The 17,159-nt window shown below is 58.2% G+C and overlaps 1 protein-coding gene across 3 annotated transcripts in view; it reads right to left on the bottom strand.

Annotated features, from left to right (window-relative positions):
• Positions 1-17,159, bottom strand: part of LOC102023431 (receptor-type tyrosine-protein phosphatase V-like) — a 19,514-nt gene extending 2,355 nt beyond the window's left edge. The window contains exons 1-27 of one of the 3 annotated variants that reach the window (XM_013522350.1): positions 16,969-17,159; positions 16,498-16,587; positions 14,918-14,985; positions 14,542-14,590; positions 14,114-14,386; positions 13,875-13,943; positions 13,674-13,748; positions 13,214-13,477; positions 12,092-12,346; positions 11,754-11,999; positions 11,322-11,597; positions 10,103-10,375; positions 9,213-9,476; positions 8,734-9,000; positions 8,144-8,425; positions 7,677-7,820; positions 7,211-7,421; positions 5,691-5,758; positions 4,713-4,839; positions 4,569-4,619; positions 3,212-3,305; positions 2,987-3,077; positions 2,819-2,895; positions 1,702-1,836; positions 954-1,076; positions 300-460; positions 62-197 (exon numbers count right to left, since the gene is read on the bottom strand). In XM_013522350.1, the coding sequence (XP_013377804.1) occupies positions 62-197; positions 300-460; positions 954-1,076; positions 1,702-1,836; positions 2,819-2,895; positions 2,987-3,077; positions 3,212-3,305; positions 4,569-4,619; positions 4,713-4,839; positions 5,691-5,758; positions 7,211-7,421; positions 7,677-7,820; positions 8,144-8,425; positions 8,734-9,000; positions 9,213-9,476; positions 10,103-10,375; positions 11,322-11,597; positions 11,754-11,999; positions 12,092-12,346; positions 13,214-13,477; positions 13,674-13,748; positions 13,875-13,943; positions 14,114-14,386; positions 14,542-14,590; positions 14,918-14,974 (4,068 nt within the window). In that variant the 5' untranslated portion in view covers positions 14,975-14,985; positions 16,498-16,587; positions 16,969-17,159. Of the gene's footprint in view, positions 1-61; positions 198-299; positions 461-953; positions 1,077-1,701; positions 1,837-2,818; positions 2,896-2,986; positions 3,078-3,211; positions 3,306-4,568; positions 4,620-4,712; positions 4,840-5,690; positions 5,759-7,210; positions 7,422-7,676; positions 7,821-8,143; positions 8,426-8,733; positions 9,001-9,212; positions 9,477-10,102; positions 10,376-11,321; positions 11,598-11,753; positions 12,000-12,091; positions 12,347-13,213; positions 13,478-13,673; positions 13,944-14,113; positions 14,387-14,541; positions 14,591-14,917; positions 14,986-16,497; positions 16,588-16,968 lie in introns of all 3 variants that reach the window. The other 2 variants (XM_013522347.1, XM_005375209.2) reach the window with 2 other exon arrangements.

The raw sequence follows: 17,159 nt of genomic DNA, 5'->3' as shown, positions 1-17,159 counted from the left end.
CTGTGACTGTGTCCCCGAGGCCACCCGCCCCAGCCCACTCCCGGGGTGCTGAGGCCCTCACCGGGGTCTGGATCATGAAGGGCCGATGCAGCCGGAGTGTGTGCACTGTGTTGAACACATCCACCACCTGCTCCTCCTCCAGCTGCTGCAGCAGCCTCAAAAGGGCCACAAAGGTGCCGGTGCGGCCCACGCCCGCGCTGCAGGGACAGCCCTGCGGTGAGTGGGGGAAGGCCACCGTGTCCCCACCGTGCCCCCTGTTCAAGGCCAGGCAGGGGTCTCCGCAGCCCCACTGCCCTCACCTGCAGTGCACCAGGAGGGGCCCCACGCCCTGGGTGGCCCTCGCCTGATCCTGAACCAGCTCCACAAAGGCGAGCAGGGAACCAGGGGCCTCGGGGATGCTGTGGTCCGGCCAGGTGGTGAACTGCAGCTGCTTCACCCTCCGCTGTTGGTGCTGGGCACCCTGAGGCAAGGGTGGGCAGACGGGGTAGAGCTGTGCTGCTGCGCGGTGACTTCCTAGCCCTAAGGTCCTTTGTCTGCTCTGAAACCACCCTCACCAGCTCCCCGAGGGCAGAGGTGAGGCCCCCCCCTCAGACTGAGCGTCCCTTTATACCAGTCTGGAGGCCCTTGGAGTCCCTGGGTCCCCGGAGAGCCTCTTGGTTAATCTCTGCCAGCTGAGGGTGCCCAGGCGGGGGTGATTCTAGTACCCGGCTTCCCTGCCCCAGAAATCCCAGCCCAAGAATGCAGCCAAGGGTTGTGGTGAGCAGGGAGCCTTGAGCTGAGTGGAGGGACCTGAGATCCACCCTTTACTTCTCCACCCACCCCCAGCTTCCCTGGGTGCTGCCAGAGTCCGGGATCCTCAGCATGAAGGGACCATGGAGACCCAGGAGGGGGATGTCTCTCCATGTCTGAGCGGCGAAAGCCACCCCACCCCGCCCTGCGCCCTGGGCACACACGTGCTGCAGCTCGAACTCCCTCTTGGTCCACTCCTCCCTGGGCTCCTCAGCCAGGAGGTGGATGGTGATGTGGCCGTGGATGATGGGGGTGGAGTCTGCTGGCCAGTAATGCTCACAGAGCACCTAGGACCAAGGGCCAGGGAGGGAGAGGGTGGCTGTAGGCCCAGCGATATCACTGCCACCCCCGCTGTATCCAGTCCCAACCCTCCTCACCCATCTTTTTGGTGCCTACCACCCTGATGAGATTCTGCTCTTTATACTCCAACTCTGAGGCCACGTCCCCCAGAAGTCCCCCTCCCCTGCGTGGGCATTCACCTCCTCACCCTGGACCCTCCTCTGGCCCGGAGGACCCTGCATTAGTGACTAGCTCCTTTGTGAAACTGGTGGCCCTGATTTAGGAACCATCTGCCCTTGCCTTGTGGCCCCAGTAGAAGGACAGACTTAGCAGCCTGTCTCAGCCTAGGTCCCTGTAGGGAACCAGGATCAGAGGAGATGCCCCAGGCTTATGGAGAGAGAGTTGGCTGAGAGTCCTACGTCCCATCCCGGAGTCAAACCAGGAGTTTATGTACCTGACCCTTCTCCCTGCTGCCCCACCTCGGGAGACCCTGGGAACCCCCCACCTTGCAGGCCTAACTGGCCTGGTGCCTGTCTGCTTCATGTCCCTGCAGAAGGGAGCAAGAGGACCATCCCTGCAGGGGAGACGTGTGCCCTCTGGCGGCCATTCCGGGAAGCTGCACTGCGCGCTCACCCTCCCGTTCTCCATGCCCACGGTCAGCATGACGATGGTGTGGACCTGCTGCTCCCACACCAGCCGCCAAAAGTCTTCCAGCGTCTTCTTGAGAGGCCCCTGGGTGGCAATGTACTCTCTCGGGTGGGTGTAGCCCTGAGGTGCGGGGTGGAGGGCAGGAACACCTTAACAGGTGTCTTGGGCCCCTGGGCCCTCCAAACACGCAGCAGTAGGCATGACCCTGTGTGACCTCCAGGAGTGAACAGGCTGTGTACATGCCTACACATGTGCAAACACATGGACACGTGTGTACAGCAAGAGCTCACGCCAGGAGAGGTGACTTCAGGGACAGTTACACCACCCGTGCCCCATGCCTCGAAGGGACAAGAAAGCCTACATGAAAGTAACAAAACCCAGACATGCGAGAAGCAGCCTTACCCCATCCATCCTCTTCACCAACCCTAGAGCAGCTGTCCTAAAACTAAGCCCTACCTTTCTTCCATGCTCAAAAACCGTCCATGGCTCCCCATTACCCACCACATAGAATCCAGAGCCCTCAGGCTAACAGTCAAGGTCCTCCTTCATCCAACCCCAATCTACTTTTCGCATTCCTCATCCCTTATCAAAAGGCCCCCCATCCTTTAAGAGACCGAATGTCCCTCCTCCAGGAAACCTCTTGATTCCTCGGGTGGGCCAGACTTTTCCTTCTTCTGTGAGCTCGGAGCACAGTGCTTGTTCCCCTATTCCGGCACTTGTCACACACATCTAGGTGGCAGATGTCACACACATACCATGAGCTCTCTCCCTTGAAGGTATTTTTTTTTTGTTTTGTTTTGTTTTGGTTTTTGTCTTTTCTTCCAGTACCAGGAATCAAACTCACGACCTTGCACTTGCTAGGCAGGCACTGTGCCGCTGAGCTAAATCCCCAGCCCCTCCCTTGAAGGTGTGAATGTGGCTGGCTCTGTTCTGCCCACCGGGGCCCAGCACAGAGCCTGGCACAAAACCCACTGCTGCATTGATCTGAAGGAGTAGAAGCAGGGCGTCTTGGGCCGCTGCTAAAGTAAGGCAGGGCAGCGTGTCCTGCGAGCCGGCCATGTCCCAAGCAAACACCCCACAGACAGCCCACTGTGGCCCTTACTGGGATGAAGTTGGCATTGATGTAGTCGGAGTGGGGCTCTCCCGCCAGCTGGGCCAGCCTGACCCTGGAGTGGTCATCTGCAGAGGGCAGAAGCCATGAGTCCAGGGTCCTCCTTCAGGCCGAGCTCTGTCCCTCTGCCCAGGTCCCTGTCCCGCCCCCAGAACTCACAGGGCAGCACATGCGGGTAACGGTTTTTGGTGATGTTGGCAGGGTGTTCGGCCTCCGACCTGGGCTGCTCCCTGCCCACCTCCTTCAGTTCCTATAGAGATCAAGGCTGGCGCTGGTTACTGAAACCACAGCAGGTAAGGGGCAGGCATGGCGACTGCGAGGTCCCGCCCAGCCTAGATGGCCCCTGGTCCTCCCTACTGGACCTGTGGGCGTACCGATCCTTACCTCAAACTCTTGAAAGAAACCCTGGTGCGCGTGAGCGCTCTTGGCCTCGAAGCTCTGCCGGAAGCTGTGCATGGGGATGGGCCGGTGGGCCCACCTGGTGGGAGAGGGGGAGTAGATCTCACCCTGTGGGTGACAGGTACAGAGCCCGCTGCGAAACCTGACCTCAGCGTGGGCAAGGGGCCTGTTTCAAATGCAGACCCCAAGTGGAGCCGCTGTGTTTGTTTGGTTTTTCTGTGTTTGGTTTTTTTTTTTGTTTTTCTCTGGTACCGGGAATCGAACCCATGACCTTGTGCTTGCCAGGCAGGCACTGTGCCGCTGAGCTAAATCCCCAGCCCCGGAGCCACTGTGTTCCAGCAAACCCCTCCAGCCTGGGCAGCAAACCACCAACACAAGAAGACGGAAGAGGGTGCAGCGAGAGAGAGGAGTGGGGCACATGCACGCGCATGTGGTCTCTCTGACCCCCTCCCTATTGGCTCTATTAAGGTCAATTCAACAGGGAGTCAGTATGGGGAAAGGAGGTTTGGCCTAATATAACACATGTGATCAGTCCAGTCCGGTAAGGACGACAGAGGGAGACACGGTGGCTCATTTCATGAGTCAGCTCGGTTGAGCCATGGTGTCCAGATATTTGGTCAAACACTATCCTGATGTTGCTTTTGTTTGGGGTGAGATTAACATTTACATTGGTTGACCATGTGTAAAGCAGATTACTCTCCTCACGTGGGGGTGTCTCATCCAGTCAGATGAAGGCCTGAATAGAACAAAGATCGACCTCTCCTGAGTAGGAAAGAATTTTGTCAGCAGACATCTTTGGCTGCCTACCCTGTCAGAGTTTGGATCCCACGGTCACACAGTCATTTTTTTTTCAGTACTAAGGATTGAACCCAGGGTTTTTTGCATGCTAGGCAAACTGTCTACCACTGAGCTACACCTCCAGTCCTTTTTTATTTTGAGACAGGGTCTCACTAAGTTAGCCAGGCTGGTCTTGAACTTGTGTCAGCCTCCCCAGTAGCTGGAATGACAGGCACGCTCCACCATGTCTGGTCAGCTAATTCTTAGTCTCTATCTCTGTCTCTGTCTCTCTGTCTCTCTCTGTCACTGTCTCTCTGTCTCTCTGTCTCTCTCTCTCTTCCCTTGTTGCTGATTTCTCCTGAAATCACAGTGAGTTTGGAGGAGAGAGAGGGGACTCTGCCTGTGAGGACTAAAGTGGGGAGGGGGCTGGCAAGGACCTGGAGCCCCGTCCCGGTGCAGTCACAGAGGAAGAGGCTTCCAGGAGAGCCTTGGCAGTGCTGCCACGTGCCTGCCCAGTGGGCCACACTGCTGCCTCCCAGCAAGGAGTGTAAAAAGGGGCACTCACCGCGGGCCATTGGGCGCAGGCTCGTGCGATGCTCTGTCCTTCTCCGCCCTGCTGAGAGAAGAGACAGAGGCCTGTGAGGGCAGCCCTGGGACGGGCACCAGCTCCCCGGGCCACAGAGCTCTCCCCAAGGCCTCCTCCACTCACCTCTGCCCCCTCGCCCGCCGCCAGCCCAGCAGGCCCAGCGCGGCACAGACGGTGAGTGCGCAGCCCGCCATGACGCCCACTGTGACCGGCAGGGACACTGCTTCCTGGGGGATGCTGGCCCTGGGCTCTGTGGAGGGCCAGGGAAAGATGTAGCATGGCAGCCTGGTTCCCCTGGCCCTGCAGGCCCATGCCAGCTTCTCCTGGACTTGAGACCCTCTGAGCACAGTGACAATGCTCTGTGCCCCCCCAGAAGCCCCCGATGCAACCTGAGGCCAGAACTGGCCCAGCTGAGAAACTGGGAACCCACAGCAAGGATTCTAACGGCCCTCCCCCTCCTCGACACCCTCGCAAGGAACAGGGAAAGGCTTAGCTTCCTGGACCTGCTAGAGTAACACCATCCTCCACAGTGACAGGGTCTCACTAAGTGGTTCAGGCTGGCCTCAAACTCAAGGTGATCCTCCTGCCTGAGCCTCCTGAGTACTGGGACTGCTTTGTTGTGTTTGTTGGCTTGCTTTTGTTTTGTGGTACTGAGGATAGAGCTCAGGTAAGCCCTCTACCACTGAGACACACCCCAGCTATCTTTTTACTTTTTTTAACATAGCTACTAGGAGGTTCCAGATTACATTGGGGTTCACGTTGCATTGGCGGATTGCCTTATGTTCCTGTTGGCCAGTGCTGTTCCAGAAACTCAGTGGCCTGGGGAGCAGCTGGCTGCAGAGCGCAGAGCAGGAGGCCCGCAGCTGTGTTTAGCAGTGAGCTCCTCAGTGCTCTCTGCCTTTTTGCCGCCCCGTCTCAGCTCACCCAGGCCAAGTCTGGTGCCCAGTGGGTCTACCGCTAACTGCTAGGCAGCACGCCATCTCCCAGGAGCTGAGCTCAGTCTCTGGGCTGTTGACTGCATCTGACACTCAGAACAGGGGTCCCAGACTCCTCCCCATCCCCAGGGTCCCACAGGAACCCCCTGCCAGGTGCCCGCCCTACCTGAGAAGGCTGAGAAGGAGATGATGGTCTCAGGGGAGCTGGACCTGGTAAAGGTGGCGACACTGAACCTGGCACAGAGAAGCAGGACTGTCTATTGGGGAAGGACAGGCATGCAAGGAAGCAGGGCCACGGGCAAAGGGTGCTCAGAGGGTGAGCGTTTCCCTCCCTCCTCTCTTTAGAGGCTGTGTGTGGGCTCCCTGCCACTGGTGAGCAGACCACCTCCAGCTTCTCTTCCACTTTCCTGCCCTGTTCTGAGACCAGGAAGAAGCTTTAGAAAAAGGCACCTGGATAGCCTTCTCACTGCTCTGGCAGCCCCAAATAGAACTCATCCTTTGTTTCGTTTCTCTTTTTGCCTTGCCTGCCAGGAAACCCAGTCAAAATAATTCTGTTGGCCCTTATGGGTTAGCACATGCATTCCTTTTGTAACTCAGTCCAGATTGTTCTTGAAAGAATGGATAAACCCTCCCAAACTTAAAGACCCAATCCAAAAATGGGCATCTGAGATGAACACACACTTCTCAGATGAAGAATACAAACAGCAAATAAATATATGAAAAAATGTTCAACATCACCGGTCACTTGAGAGATGCAAATTAAAACAATGCTGAGATTTCATCTCACTCCAGAAAGAATGGCTATCATGAAGAAATCAACCAATAACAAATGCTAGAGGGGCTGTGAAGGAAAAGGAACTCCACTGTTGGTGGGAGTGTAGACTGGTGCAACAACCACTGTGGAAATTAGTGTGGAGATTCCTCAAAAAACTAGGACTGGAGGTCCCCCCCAGCTATTCCCCTGCTGGGTATCTTCCCAAAAGAATTAAAAACATTACATCACAGTGATATATGTGCACCCATGTTTACAGCAGCACAGTTTGTAATAGCTAGATCTTGGAAACATCCCAAATGCCCATCAACTGAGGAATGGGTATAAAAGATGTGGTATTTTTATACAATGGAGTACTACTTAGCTGTAAACAAAGATAAACTCCAGGCTTTTATAGGTAAATGGATGCAACCTGAGACCATACTCATAAGTGAAATAAAACCAGTTGCAAATGTGTAAACATCGTATTGTCTCCCTAGTGTGAGAAGCTGAAAGAGTAAACAAGATCCAAAATGTACAACAGATATTGAAAAATGGAAAGAAACTTCAAAAGGAAAGAGAAATTGGGATGGGGGAATGGAGAAAAAAAGGAAGGGAAAAGCAAAAGGTGTATATATAAGAGAGTTATACTACTAATTTCTCTCAGTTCATTGAAAAGATAGGTTTATGCTAATATTGTTTGGACAAATAAATGCTGATGTCTTGTACTCTCAGTAACTAACTTAAAGATAACAATACGCAATGTATTAACCATTCTTATCCCCTATCATATTGTTTTAGAATTTTGTTTTTTGTTCTCTTTTGTTTTTCTTTAAAATAAAAAAAGTTTAAAATTTTTAAAAATGAATGAATGGATAAGCGACCCACAAACGGTACGTAGAATGGCTCCCCCGCCCTTCAGCCTGAGCCCTCACCTATACTGGGAGCCTGGCTTGAGCTGCCCATTACATATCTCCTGCGTGTGCCCACAGTCTTCTGTACCCACGGGCACTGTCCAGGACCTTGGCACCATCCAGGGCCCCGGGTAGAATGGGTTGGGCAGCAGGACGGCCAGGTAGGAGTCGTGTCCTCTGTAGTAGTGGTCGTACCACGTGTGGTTGATGGCTTCCCGGGCAGGCTGAGCCACTGGGAGAGGAATGGGGAACGCACAGAGCCAGGCGGGCGGTGGACTTGAGATCCCAGACCCTGCCCTGAGGAAGCTACCACATTCTTCCAGCATGCGCCCCCCCCAACTCTCAACCCAACACTGCTGCTGTCCTCCAGAGCATCCTGGGGACCCCTTCCCACTGCAAGACTGGCACTGGCTTCGGAGAGTGCATCTCACCACCCCAAGTCAGGCAACACCCACGCCTCCCAGCCCCTCCTGGGCCCAGGACTCACAAGCCATGCTGCTGGTGGCAATGACACCGTACCACTGGATCTGCCCATCGTCCTTGCCAAACATGCCCCGTGTGATCACCACCCCCATGCCCATCCCAGTCTCCTCCAGCTGGGGGGCTGCAGCTAACTCTGGGGGCTGCCAAGCTGGGGACAGAGAGGAGGAAACTGAGGTGCTGACAAGGTACCTAACCATCAGTCTTCAAGAACAGGGACCACGCCCTTCCTGTGTCCAGCACCTCTGACAGTACCTGGCCACAGATGGCTAATGGACACAGTTCAGTGAGGAATGGAAGGTTCCCAGGCCAGGGCACCAAGGTGCAAAGCCTGAGAGTGAGATACCAAACTAGCACAATGAGCAGGAGAGCAGGCAGAGCCCCAGGCAGCCAGGCCCAGCGAGGGACAGCCCCGGGGCAGGACGGAGGGAGGCTGGGGAGCAGAGGTGGCTCCGAGGGTAGGGAAGCGCCTACCCTCTGCAGAAGTAGTGCACACCAGTGTGACCGCCCGGCTCCACAGCCCATTCCTGCCCAGCACAGTGAGACTGAGGCGGTAGGAGGTGGTAGGCGCCAGGCCGGGCAACACAATAGCATCCTTGGAGGTGTTGGCCTGGAACACGAGGTGAGTGCTCCCTCCTGCAGCCAGCTGCTCCGCCACCACCAGACAGGCACCCACGTCCCCTGCAGGCTTCGTCCAGTTCAGGGCCAGGTGGGTGGCATCAGGTTGGCACTGCACATCCTCCACTGGGTCAGGCTCTGTGGCACCAAAGGCACTGCTGTGAGGGGAGGGGTCAGTGCACCGCAAAAAGATGGCAGCTGGGTCAGGGGCTCTCAAATTTGGCAAATACAAAGGAACAGGCATCTGTGCTCAGGGAAGGGCCTCAGCCACATGGGAGATACAACTCTTTGAGGCATTGCTGCTTTTCTGGAGGAGTCTAGAGGGCGTCACTCAGGGCAGGGGTGGGCACAGCATCCACCTGGAAGGAGCACCTGGCTCAGAACAGAACGGCAGCGCTGCCAGCCTGGCAGGGGCCCTGCACACCCCACTACCGAGGACAACGTACCGACAGGCAGCACCACGGAGTGGGTGGAGGCCTGGAGCGGCCCCGCCCGGCACAGCACCAACAGGGAGAAGCTGCGGCCCGGCAGGAGGCCCCTCAGCACAAGGCGGTCCTGGCCCAGCACCAGGGGCTGCTCCCTGGACAGGTGCCCGGACTCTGAGAGCCGGGCATGGCACACACCCTGCCCGAGGGGACCACTGGCCCAGGCCAGGCTGACCACAGCGCTGCCCGCCTGCATGGACACCAGCACCTCGTGGGGCACGTGGGGGGCTGTGGAAGGAAGGGCAGGAGGTCACCAGGCCACGGGAGCTCACCTGGTGCCTGGGGCTCACAGGCCCGCGAAGGACCCTCAGAGCAGAGCCAGGAAACGGGCCGGTGGGGGTGAGATGCCACGGAGGGAGTGGCCATGGAGGGAGGCACCAGGAGTCTTCAAGGTCGCCCCACCTCTCCCCACTCACTGCCTTCTTCCCATGCCTACTCACAGGTCCAGCCAGAAACATTGGCTGCTGCAGTGTGAAGGGGCCCGGCCCACGTGCCAACCTCCACCTCATACTGAGAGCCTGGAGCCAGTGTGGAGAAGCTTGTGCCGTTCACCTCTGCTCCCACGGTGCCCTCGGCCACCCAGACACCTGCCTGGTACAGCGTCACCTGGTAGCCATCCCGGCCCCCAGGAGCGTGGATCCAGGATGCCCGGAGCTGGGTGGGGCCTTCACTGGTCACATTCACCTGAGGAGGGGCGAGGGGGGCTGTGGGGGGGAAGGTATAGGAGGACAGACAAGAAGAGAGAAAAGAATCTAAAGGAAACATCTGGCTCTTCTGGGCCCCAACGGTCTCCCTCTGCTCCTTCCACCACTGGCCCCGTCAGGAAACACCCAGGACTGAGCCCATGATGCATAAGCGGGTCGTCCCAGGGAGCAGGCCCACGCTCCAAAAGGGGTGAGTGGACGCTTTAGTCCTGCACTGTCCCCATGCCACCAACACACCCATAGTGAGAGCTGGGCTGAGCAGCAGGAGGGCTGAGCCACGGGCCTTTTCCCAGTCCCTGCAGCCAAGGAGCTGTTAAAGCACCTCATGTGGACCAACAGACGGGGTGGGGCGCAGGCGGCACCCTGCCATCCTCAGAGCCTGAGCCCAGGCCTGAGTCCCGCCTCCCTGGCGTCCCCTCATCAGCACTTCTCTCTCTAGATGAGGACACGGAGGCTCGGGGAGGGCGTGCCTTGCTCTTCCCAGCTCCCCTGACTCCCTGGTCACTCTCTCCAGCCCAGCCCAGTGCTAAGGACAGCCATGGTGGCCCTGTTGGAAGAGGGAAGGCCCAGGGTAGGGATGGGTGATGAAGGGCACGGGCAAGGGAGGCTCTGCAGAGGACACTCACGTGTCCAGCCCGTGGCATTGACACTGCCGCTCTCCTCCAGTCCCTGCAGGGTAGCCAGCCACACCTGGAACTCAGAGCCGCTGGGTAGCTGGGCCCAGGAGAAGTTCTGGGTCTCTGGGCCCAGGATCTCCTCACTGTCCAGAACCAGGGGCTTCAGGCTATAAAGCCTCAGCAGGAAACCATCTCTGCCGCCCGGTGGGAGACTCCAGGAAGCCCTCAGCATGGGGGGCTGTTCAACAAAGCCCAGGCTCAAGTTGGCGGGTGGAGCAGGTGCTTGGAGGAAGGGAGAGACAGACTTAGAGCAACCTGAATCCCCCACCTCTCCTTTCCCAGATAAGGTCCAAATCCCACCCTAAAACTCCAGCTTCCGCAAGGCTCAGCTCCCACCTTCCTCTCCTTCCGGAAATCTCTCGCAGGAAAGCCTGTGCCATGCCCACGCCCTGCCCCTATGGCGTGGAGAGGGCACCATGCCTGGTTCACCACACCTCTGTGAGCTCCGTGCCTGTTCGCTCACATCCTGCACGGTCCTACTCTCTAGCTCGTCTGCTGACAGTTGCACCAAGGCGTCCATCTGTCTGTCTGCCTCCGGGCTGTGGGCCTTGGCGCATGCTTAGCCTCCTGCTAAAGCCTGTTTCCCCCGCCCCACAGGCTTCTCACTCACTCACTCCTCCCCTCCGGGAACCCAGTTTTGACTCTAAGCAGGTGTCCTTTTGGTCTGAATCATCAGATTGAACCACATACAGTTCCTGGTGTCCAGCCATTCTAACCAACTCACATGCAGTTTCATACAATTCAAGCTAACATATCAGGCATATTCCTACCAGTGCACTTACACTTACTGTAATATGATATATAAAAATCATACACATTACAGCTATAAACCCTCTGTCAATCTTCCTTTCTAATGGTCTTGCTTGTAATTCTTGACTGACCTGATACCTAAAAAATGGGAGGTATGAAATATTTGCTAGATGGAAGGAAAAGAAGCAAGGAAGGAAGGGAGGCAGAGAGGGGTGGAAAGAGAGAGGGAGGCCACAGACAGGTAGGTGAGTGCAAGGCTAGCCAACCACCTGGTAGGAGGTGGAAAATGCTTGCAAGAAGATTCATAAAAGACCCCACCTTGAACTGATAGCCCTCAGAGTATGACACGCAGAAGGGCAGAGAACAGAGAAAGCTGGTCCTGGCCCACCGCCTTGGGCTGGCTGAGCTAGGAACTCACGGGTGCAGGCGTGGGTCCTCCGGGGGCTGGAGTGGAGGTTCCCTGCCCAGGCCTGCACCGACACAGTGTAGCAGGAGCCAGGCATCAGACCCCGCAGAACCACACTGCAGTCGTCTGGGCCCAAGTCAGCCCGGCCACCCAGGGCCCTCCGGCTGCCTTCCTGGTGCCAGGTGACCATGTAGCCTTCCCGTCGCCCTGGTGCTGGGGCCCAGCCAATGGTCAGGTCAGACAGGCTGGCTCCACCAGTGACCTCCAGTGACTGTGGTGCCAGGGGACCTGAAGAGCAGAGGAGTTTGGTGAGGGGCCCCTATCGTGTCAGTGGCCCTGCTGTGCCTTCTGCCTGACTCTCACAAGCCTCTCCCCTACAGTGCCTGCGCTCCCAAGCTGAGGCCTTCCAGCTCCAGCCCAGGGGACGCCAAGGCTGGTACTCACTTGTGTGGCCTGTGAGGCTCTGGATGATAACGCCCAGAGATGAAGCAATGTCCACCCGGTAGCGGGCCCCAGGCACCAGCCCGCAGAAGGCAATGTGGTTGGTACCACAGGGCACGGAGATGTTTCCCAGGAGGCCTGAATCACCATCAGCATAGAGCAGTGCCCGCCTCCTGGGCTCCCTGGTGGCCTCCAGACCATCCACCTGCAGCTTGGCACCACAGCCCTGCCTCGTGTGGGCTGCAGAATCTGGTGGGGAAGCAGCCCCAGAGCATGAGGACTCACCTGCCTCTTGATGCCAGTGGCCCTGCCCCACCCTGATCCTCCTGGCCCAGACTCACCATCCAGCCAGGCACTGGCCTGGGCACAGGCATCATAGGGCCCAGCCAGAACCTCCAGCTCCAGGCCATAGTGTCCAGTGGGCAGGGGCCCTGGCAATGTGGCATTGCAGGCCTCCGGGCCCAGAGTGGCACGCTTCTCTACTGGCCCACTTAACTTCAGCACATAGCCTTCTCGGGCTCCTGGCCCTGGCTTCCAGCTTGCCCAGAGCCCAGGGGGCGCAGGAGTCAGCACCAGGTCCAGTGGGGCAGAGGGATCTGTGGAAAGGGAGCAAATGCTCCTTAAGGACCTAAGGAGGGTTCTCACCAGGTGAGAACACAGAGATACTGAGAGTAAGAGCAGAGCTGTCGCTCTTTGCAACAGCTGCTTTCTGCATGCACCAGGCCATGTCTCACTCATCCAGATGTTAGCCGGAAAACTGGTTTCACGACTAGCTTTAAAATCTATTTGCCACACGCTGGATGAATACCACGATCTGGTAGCCATGGACAGCAATGATGAAAACAAGAGCATATTTGTGTCCACCAGTGTGGTTCTGAGGACCCTACATGCAGTATCTCACACTTAACCCTCACAGCACGGGGACTTGGACACCAGTCTTCAAAGATACAGAAACTAACGCCCAGAGAGAGTATGCAGCTTGGCTAGAGACCCGCAGCCAGTGGGTGGCAGAAAAGAAACCGAGAACCCAGGTAGCCTGGCTCCTTGCCTCTGAGCCCTCGCACATCAGTGATTCTCAGAGAGGGAAGCTCAGTGTCACCCTGGGCTCTGCAAGTGTCCGTGCCAGGTCCAGACCAACCTGGCCACTTGTATGCAGTGTGACCTGAGATTCTTTCCCTGTGCACCTCAGCTCTCTCCACGGTAACACGACTACCTAGGGCTAGCTTGAGAAATAAATGAAAGCATACACAGAAAGTGCCAAGAACAGAGTTCACCCCCCAGAGAGGCTCGACTGATGGTCACCATTACTTCTGACATCACCTTCTCAGGTGGTCACCAGGCAACTGGAGGGCACACTCTCCAAGCCTCTGGAAGATGCCCACTCCCCCACCAGCTGAATCTGAGCTCCTTGCCAGAGCAGAGGAGCTGAGCAGTCTCTGCTGTGCCCCTTTCCCCTCACTCACAGGTCCACTCTGTAACACTGGGCCCCATGGCCCGATGGGGCCCGGAGGCAGCACTAAGTGTCAGCTCATAGCGGGTCCCTGGAGACAGGTGGAGGAAGGTATGGTTTAACCCTCCTCGTTTGACGATTGCAGTCAGGTTAGAGCCACCTAGGAGGTCTGTGAGCACCAGATGGAGCCAGGCGGTCCCCTCAGAGCTGTTCCAGGAGGCTTGCAGGACACTGGTGCCCAGGGCATGTAGCACCACGTGATCCGGAGCCACAGGGTCTAAAGGGAGGACAGCGGAGCAAAGCCAAGCTTGAGGAAGAGCCCTGGAGCCAGATGCTGGCATTGATTTTGGCCCTAGGGATCCCAGGAGCCTAGCCACATGGGGACCCAATGCCTACAAGGCTCTGAGCTCACCATCTCTCCTGCCTTTCCCAGATTGGCTGCCACCCAGGGCCCTGCTAGGTGCCCAACTTACCTGTCCACTGGTGGACGCTGGTCTCGGCCTGGAGATCACCAGCCCAGGTGATAACCTCTAAAACATACTTGCTACCTGGCAAGAGGTTGCCAAAATTATAGGACAGGATATCAGGGGACACAGAGACGTTATAGACCAGTGTTTGGGATTCTTGGTGGTAGAGGAGCAGTTGGTAGCCATCCTGTTCCCCAGGGCCATTACCCCAGGAGGCCTCCAGGCTGCCTGGGCTCCCAGAGCTGCGGAGCTGCAGTCCACGGACAACGGATGGGGCTGCACAGAGGGAGAGAGACGCACCAAGGTCAGTGTGAAGGACCTCACCCCTTCCTCATGGGCTCTGATACCAGACCTGCTTCTCTGAGAAGCTGACCCCTTCAGCTACCCAGCCACCTCCTGCCTTAGCCCTGGGCCTGGCCCCTCTCCCTCACCCTCAGGCCTTGTACCAGTTTGGGCCATGAGGGTAATGGTGACATTCTGCCCACAGGATCGCAAGGCGGTCACTTGTAGCTGGTAGTGACTCCCTGGCACCAGGTCCTGGAACTCAAAGCTGGAATCATTGGTACGGGCCAGGAGCTGCTGCCCTTCGGGGAAGCCAAGTGGGCTCAGACGCGTGAGGCGGAGGGCATGGCCAAGCCCACCCGACCGTGCCACTGCCCAGCTCAGAAGGAGGCTGGTAGGCCTTCCCAGGCTGCTGATGTTCACACTCAGGGGGGGACCTGAGGGAGAGGGGTGCATTCAGAGTCTGCCTGAACCCCTTCTGCCCTAAAGAAGGAGGAAGGCCAAAAGGGGGTGCCAGAGCAGGGCCCGGCAGGAGAATTAGCCCTGCAATCCCCACTCCTTGTCCCAGAGCCCCTCCCCACAAAACACCTACCTCCACCCTCCCCATCTGGATGCCCTTCCAGGGAGGGACATGCGTCTTCCTGCAGGAAGGAGAGAGGAGGGGAGGAGATGGGCAGAGGCCTCTGGGGTCCAGTCCTCTGGGAAAGGCAGCAGAGGACAGGGCCAGGCTCAAGAGAAGGCTCCCCTAGCACGGCCCGAGGGGCTCGTCCTGGAGGCAAGCGTGAGGTGTGAAAGGCAGCCCAGGGCTGGAGCCGTCTGTTCTCGAGGTCCTGTGCTGGCCTGGGAGCAGCCACCCTTCCCGCCTAATGCAGACCAGCTGTGGGGCTCTGTGGAGAGGTGGGAGACCTGCATATGCCCTGGACAGCAGGAGCCCACCCACCGGGCCCCAGCCCCCATGCCCATCTTACCTCGGCCAAAAATCCCTGGAGCCAGAGGACAGCAGCGAACAAGACCGAGGGCCTCATCCCGATGATGTCTGCAAAGGAAAAATTCAGAGGCAGCGGGAGGAGGAGGCGGTGCCCCAGCCCGCCCTTGCCCTGCTGGCAGGCGGGCGGGCAGATGGGCAAGGGTGGGAAGGGTGGGGTTTCAAGTAAATGCAGGCAGCAAAAAAGCCAGGGGTTGTTTCTGAACCCTAGCCCCTGAACCCAGCCGCGCCCAGGTTTGGCACAGCTTGGTGAGGGGAGCCAGGCGGAGACTGGCAGGGGGCCCAGAAGGTGGAAGGTACTGCAACTCCCACACTGCAGCCGAGCCCACCTCCTCCTCTCCTCTCCCACTGCCAGCGGCTGGCTGTCCAGGAAGGAGAAGACTTAAGCTCGCAGAGAAGAGGAGCAATGGCCTTGCAAATGGACACATGCAGCACAGCTGGCAACTGCCCCACCCCCTGCCTCGGAAGCGGGGCTGCGTGACAGATAGGGTGTCTGTGTTTCCACAGGGGTCCAGTCCCCATCATGTGGATGGGTTTTGAGCTCAGTGTGGATGGGCCGGCTGAGTGTGTGTCCACTTGGAGCATCCACACGGCACCTTGCTCTAGTGCACAGAGGCGAGGAAGAACAGCGCTCAGGCCCCGAGTCACAGTCACTGTGGCTCTACAGTACAGCACACCTGGATCTTGGGACTCATCTGTCCCGCCAAACTGGGACCTGGGACTTCTGGCTCCACTCGGCACAGAGAGGAAACTGTTCCTGACTCCCAACTGCGGACCTCTGCTTGGATCCCTCAGGGTACCGGCTCTCTAGGATGTTTGCCTGCCTCCCCCACACACTCTCTAGGTGAACATCGCCTGTCCTGGCTCCCCAGGCCCTCCCAGCCCCCACAGGCTCCAGAGGCCCAGCTGCACCTTCCCGAGGCCTGGCCTAGAAGATGTGGACCTCAGACTTCGCTTTAGCCCCCTGCAACCCTGCTGCTCACCCAGGTGCTCCCACGCCAAGCCCCCCAGTGGGAGGCAGGGGAGGGGCAGAGGAAACCTGCCCACTGGCCCTGGGAAGGAAGCCCAGGACTCAGCAGCTCAGCGAGCAAGTGTGCATAGGAAATGGACAGGTGCAGAGTCTCTGAACAGCGAGACAGCTTCTGGGGGTGGGGGACTCCCCCAGACCCGTCCCGGCAGGGAGGACAGGCCTGCATCAGAGACAGCCCAGCCCGGCGCTCACTCAGGCCAGAGCCAGGGGCTGCCACCCTCCCCCATCCACTCAGCCCTAAACCTCAGAGCCGCCCACCGGCCCTGGATGGGGGCCTGGAAACTCTGCACTGCGGACTCATCAGATTTTCCAGGCCAAGCGTGCGTGTGAGTGTGAATGAGTGTGTGTGTGTGTGTGTGTGTGTGTGTGTATGTGTGTGCATGCGCATGCATACACAGGCATGCATGTGCTCTTCTGAAAGAATCAGGGTGGGGGCTACTAATAAGGAAGTGGATGTGAAAGGGGAGAGGTCTCTGGCCCTGTCTGCTGGACAGTGGGGGACACAGCCCACCCTGCTCCTTCCCCCACCTCACCTGGGAACGCCTCACACTCTTCTTTCTAGCAGAGTCTCCAGTGGCAGCCACCACGGGGAGAGGCAGGGTGGGAGCATACTAATTCAGGATCTAAGCGGAGGAGACGCAGCAGGATACCATGTAAAGGAGGTCCCAAGGGTACACACAAAAGAGAGGCCTGTTGCCAAAAGCACAGCCCCCAGGATGAGTCCCATGGACAGAGCCTTGGGGAGGCGTAGCAGGCCCAGCTGCCAGCCCCTCACCCTGTCAGGACCACTCCTGGGAGGGATAAGGGGGCTCTGGTGGGGACACAGAAAGGGTCTGGCTGATAAGAATCAGCACCCGCTCCCACCCCTAAACACAGGCCAAGCCTCTCCATTCAGCAAAAAATGTACCACAGGGCTGTTTCTCCTCCCCGGCAGCCACCCCCACAGACAAACCCACATCCTCTCCCTAGAGAACCCCTGGGGTCCTCCCAAGGTCTCAGAGCACCTTACTGGTTCCTTCTGGAAAGAGCCAGCCGGGAGGCAGAGGAGGTTGGTGGCAGGTCCCAGCTCCAGCTCCCCAGTGAAAACCAGCCTGCTCTGCCCCTGCAGCTGTCCCAGGCAGGCAGCTCTTCCGGCCCCTCTTCTGCTCTCCCCCAGCCCGGAGCCAGGCCTTGGGCATCTCCCACGCAGGAGGAA

The sequence above is a fragment of the Chinchilla lanigera genome, unplaced genomic scaffold (assembly GCF_000276665.1).
Source record: "Chinchilla lanigera isolate Chin_1 unplaced genomic scaffold, ChiLan1.0 scaffold00005, whole genome shotgun sequence".
Taxonomy (NCBI): Eukaryota; Metazoa; Chordata; class Mammalia; order Rodentia; family Chinchillidae; genus Chinchilla; species Chinchilla lanigera.
This window is presented reverse-complemented; position numbering and strand designations above follow the sequence as displayed.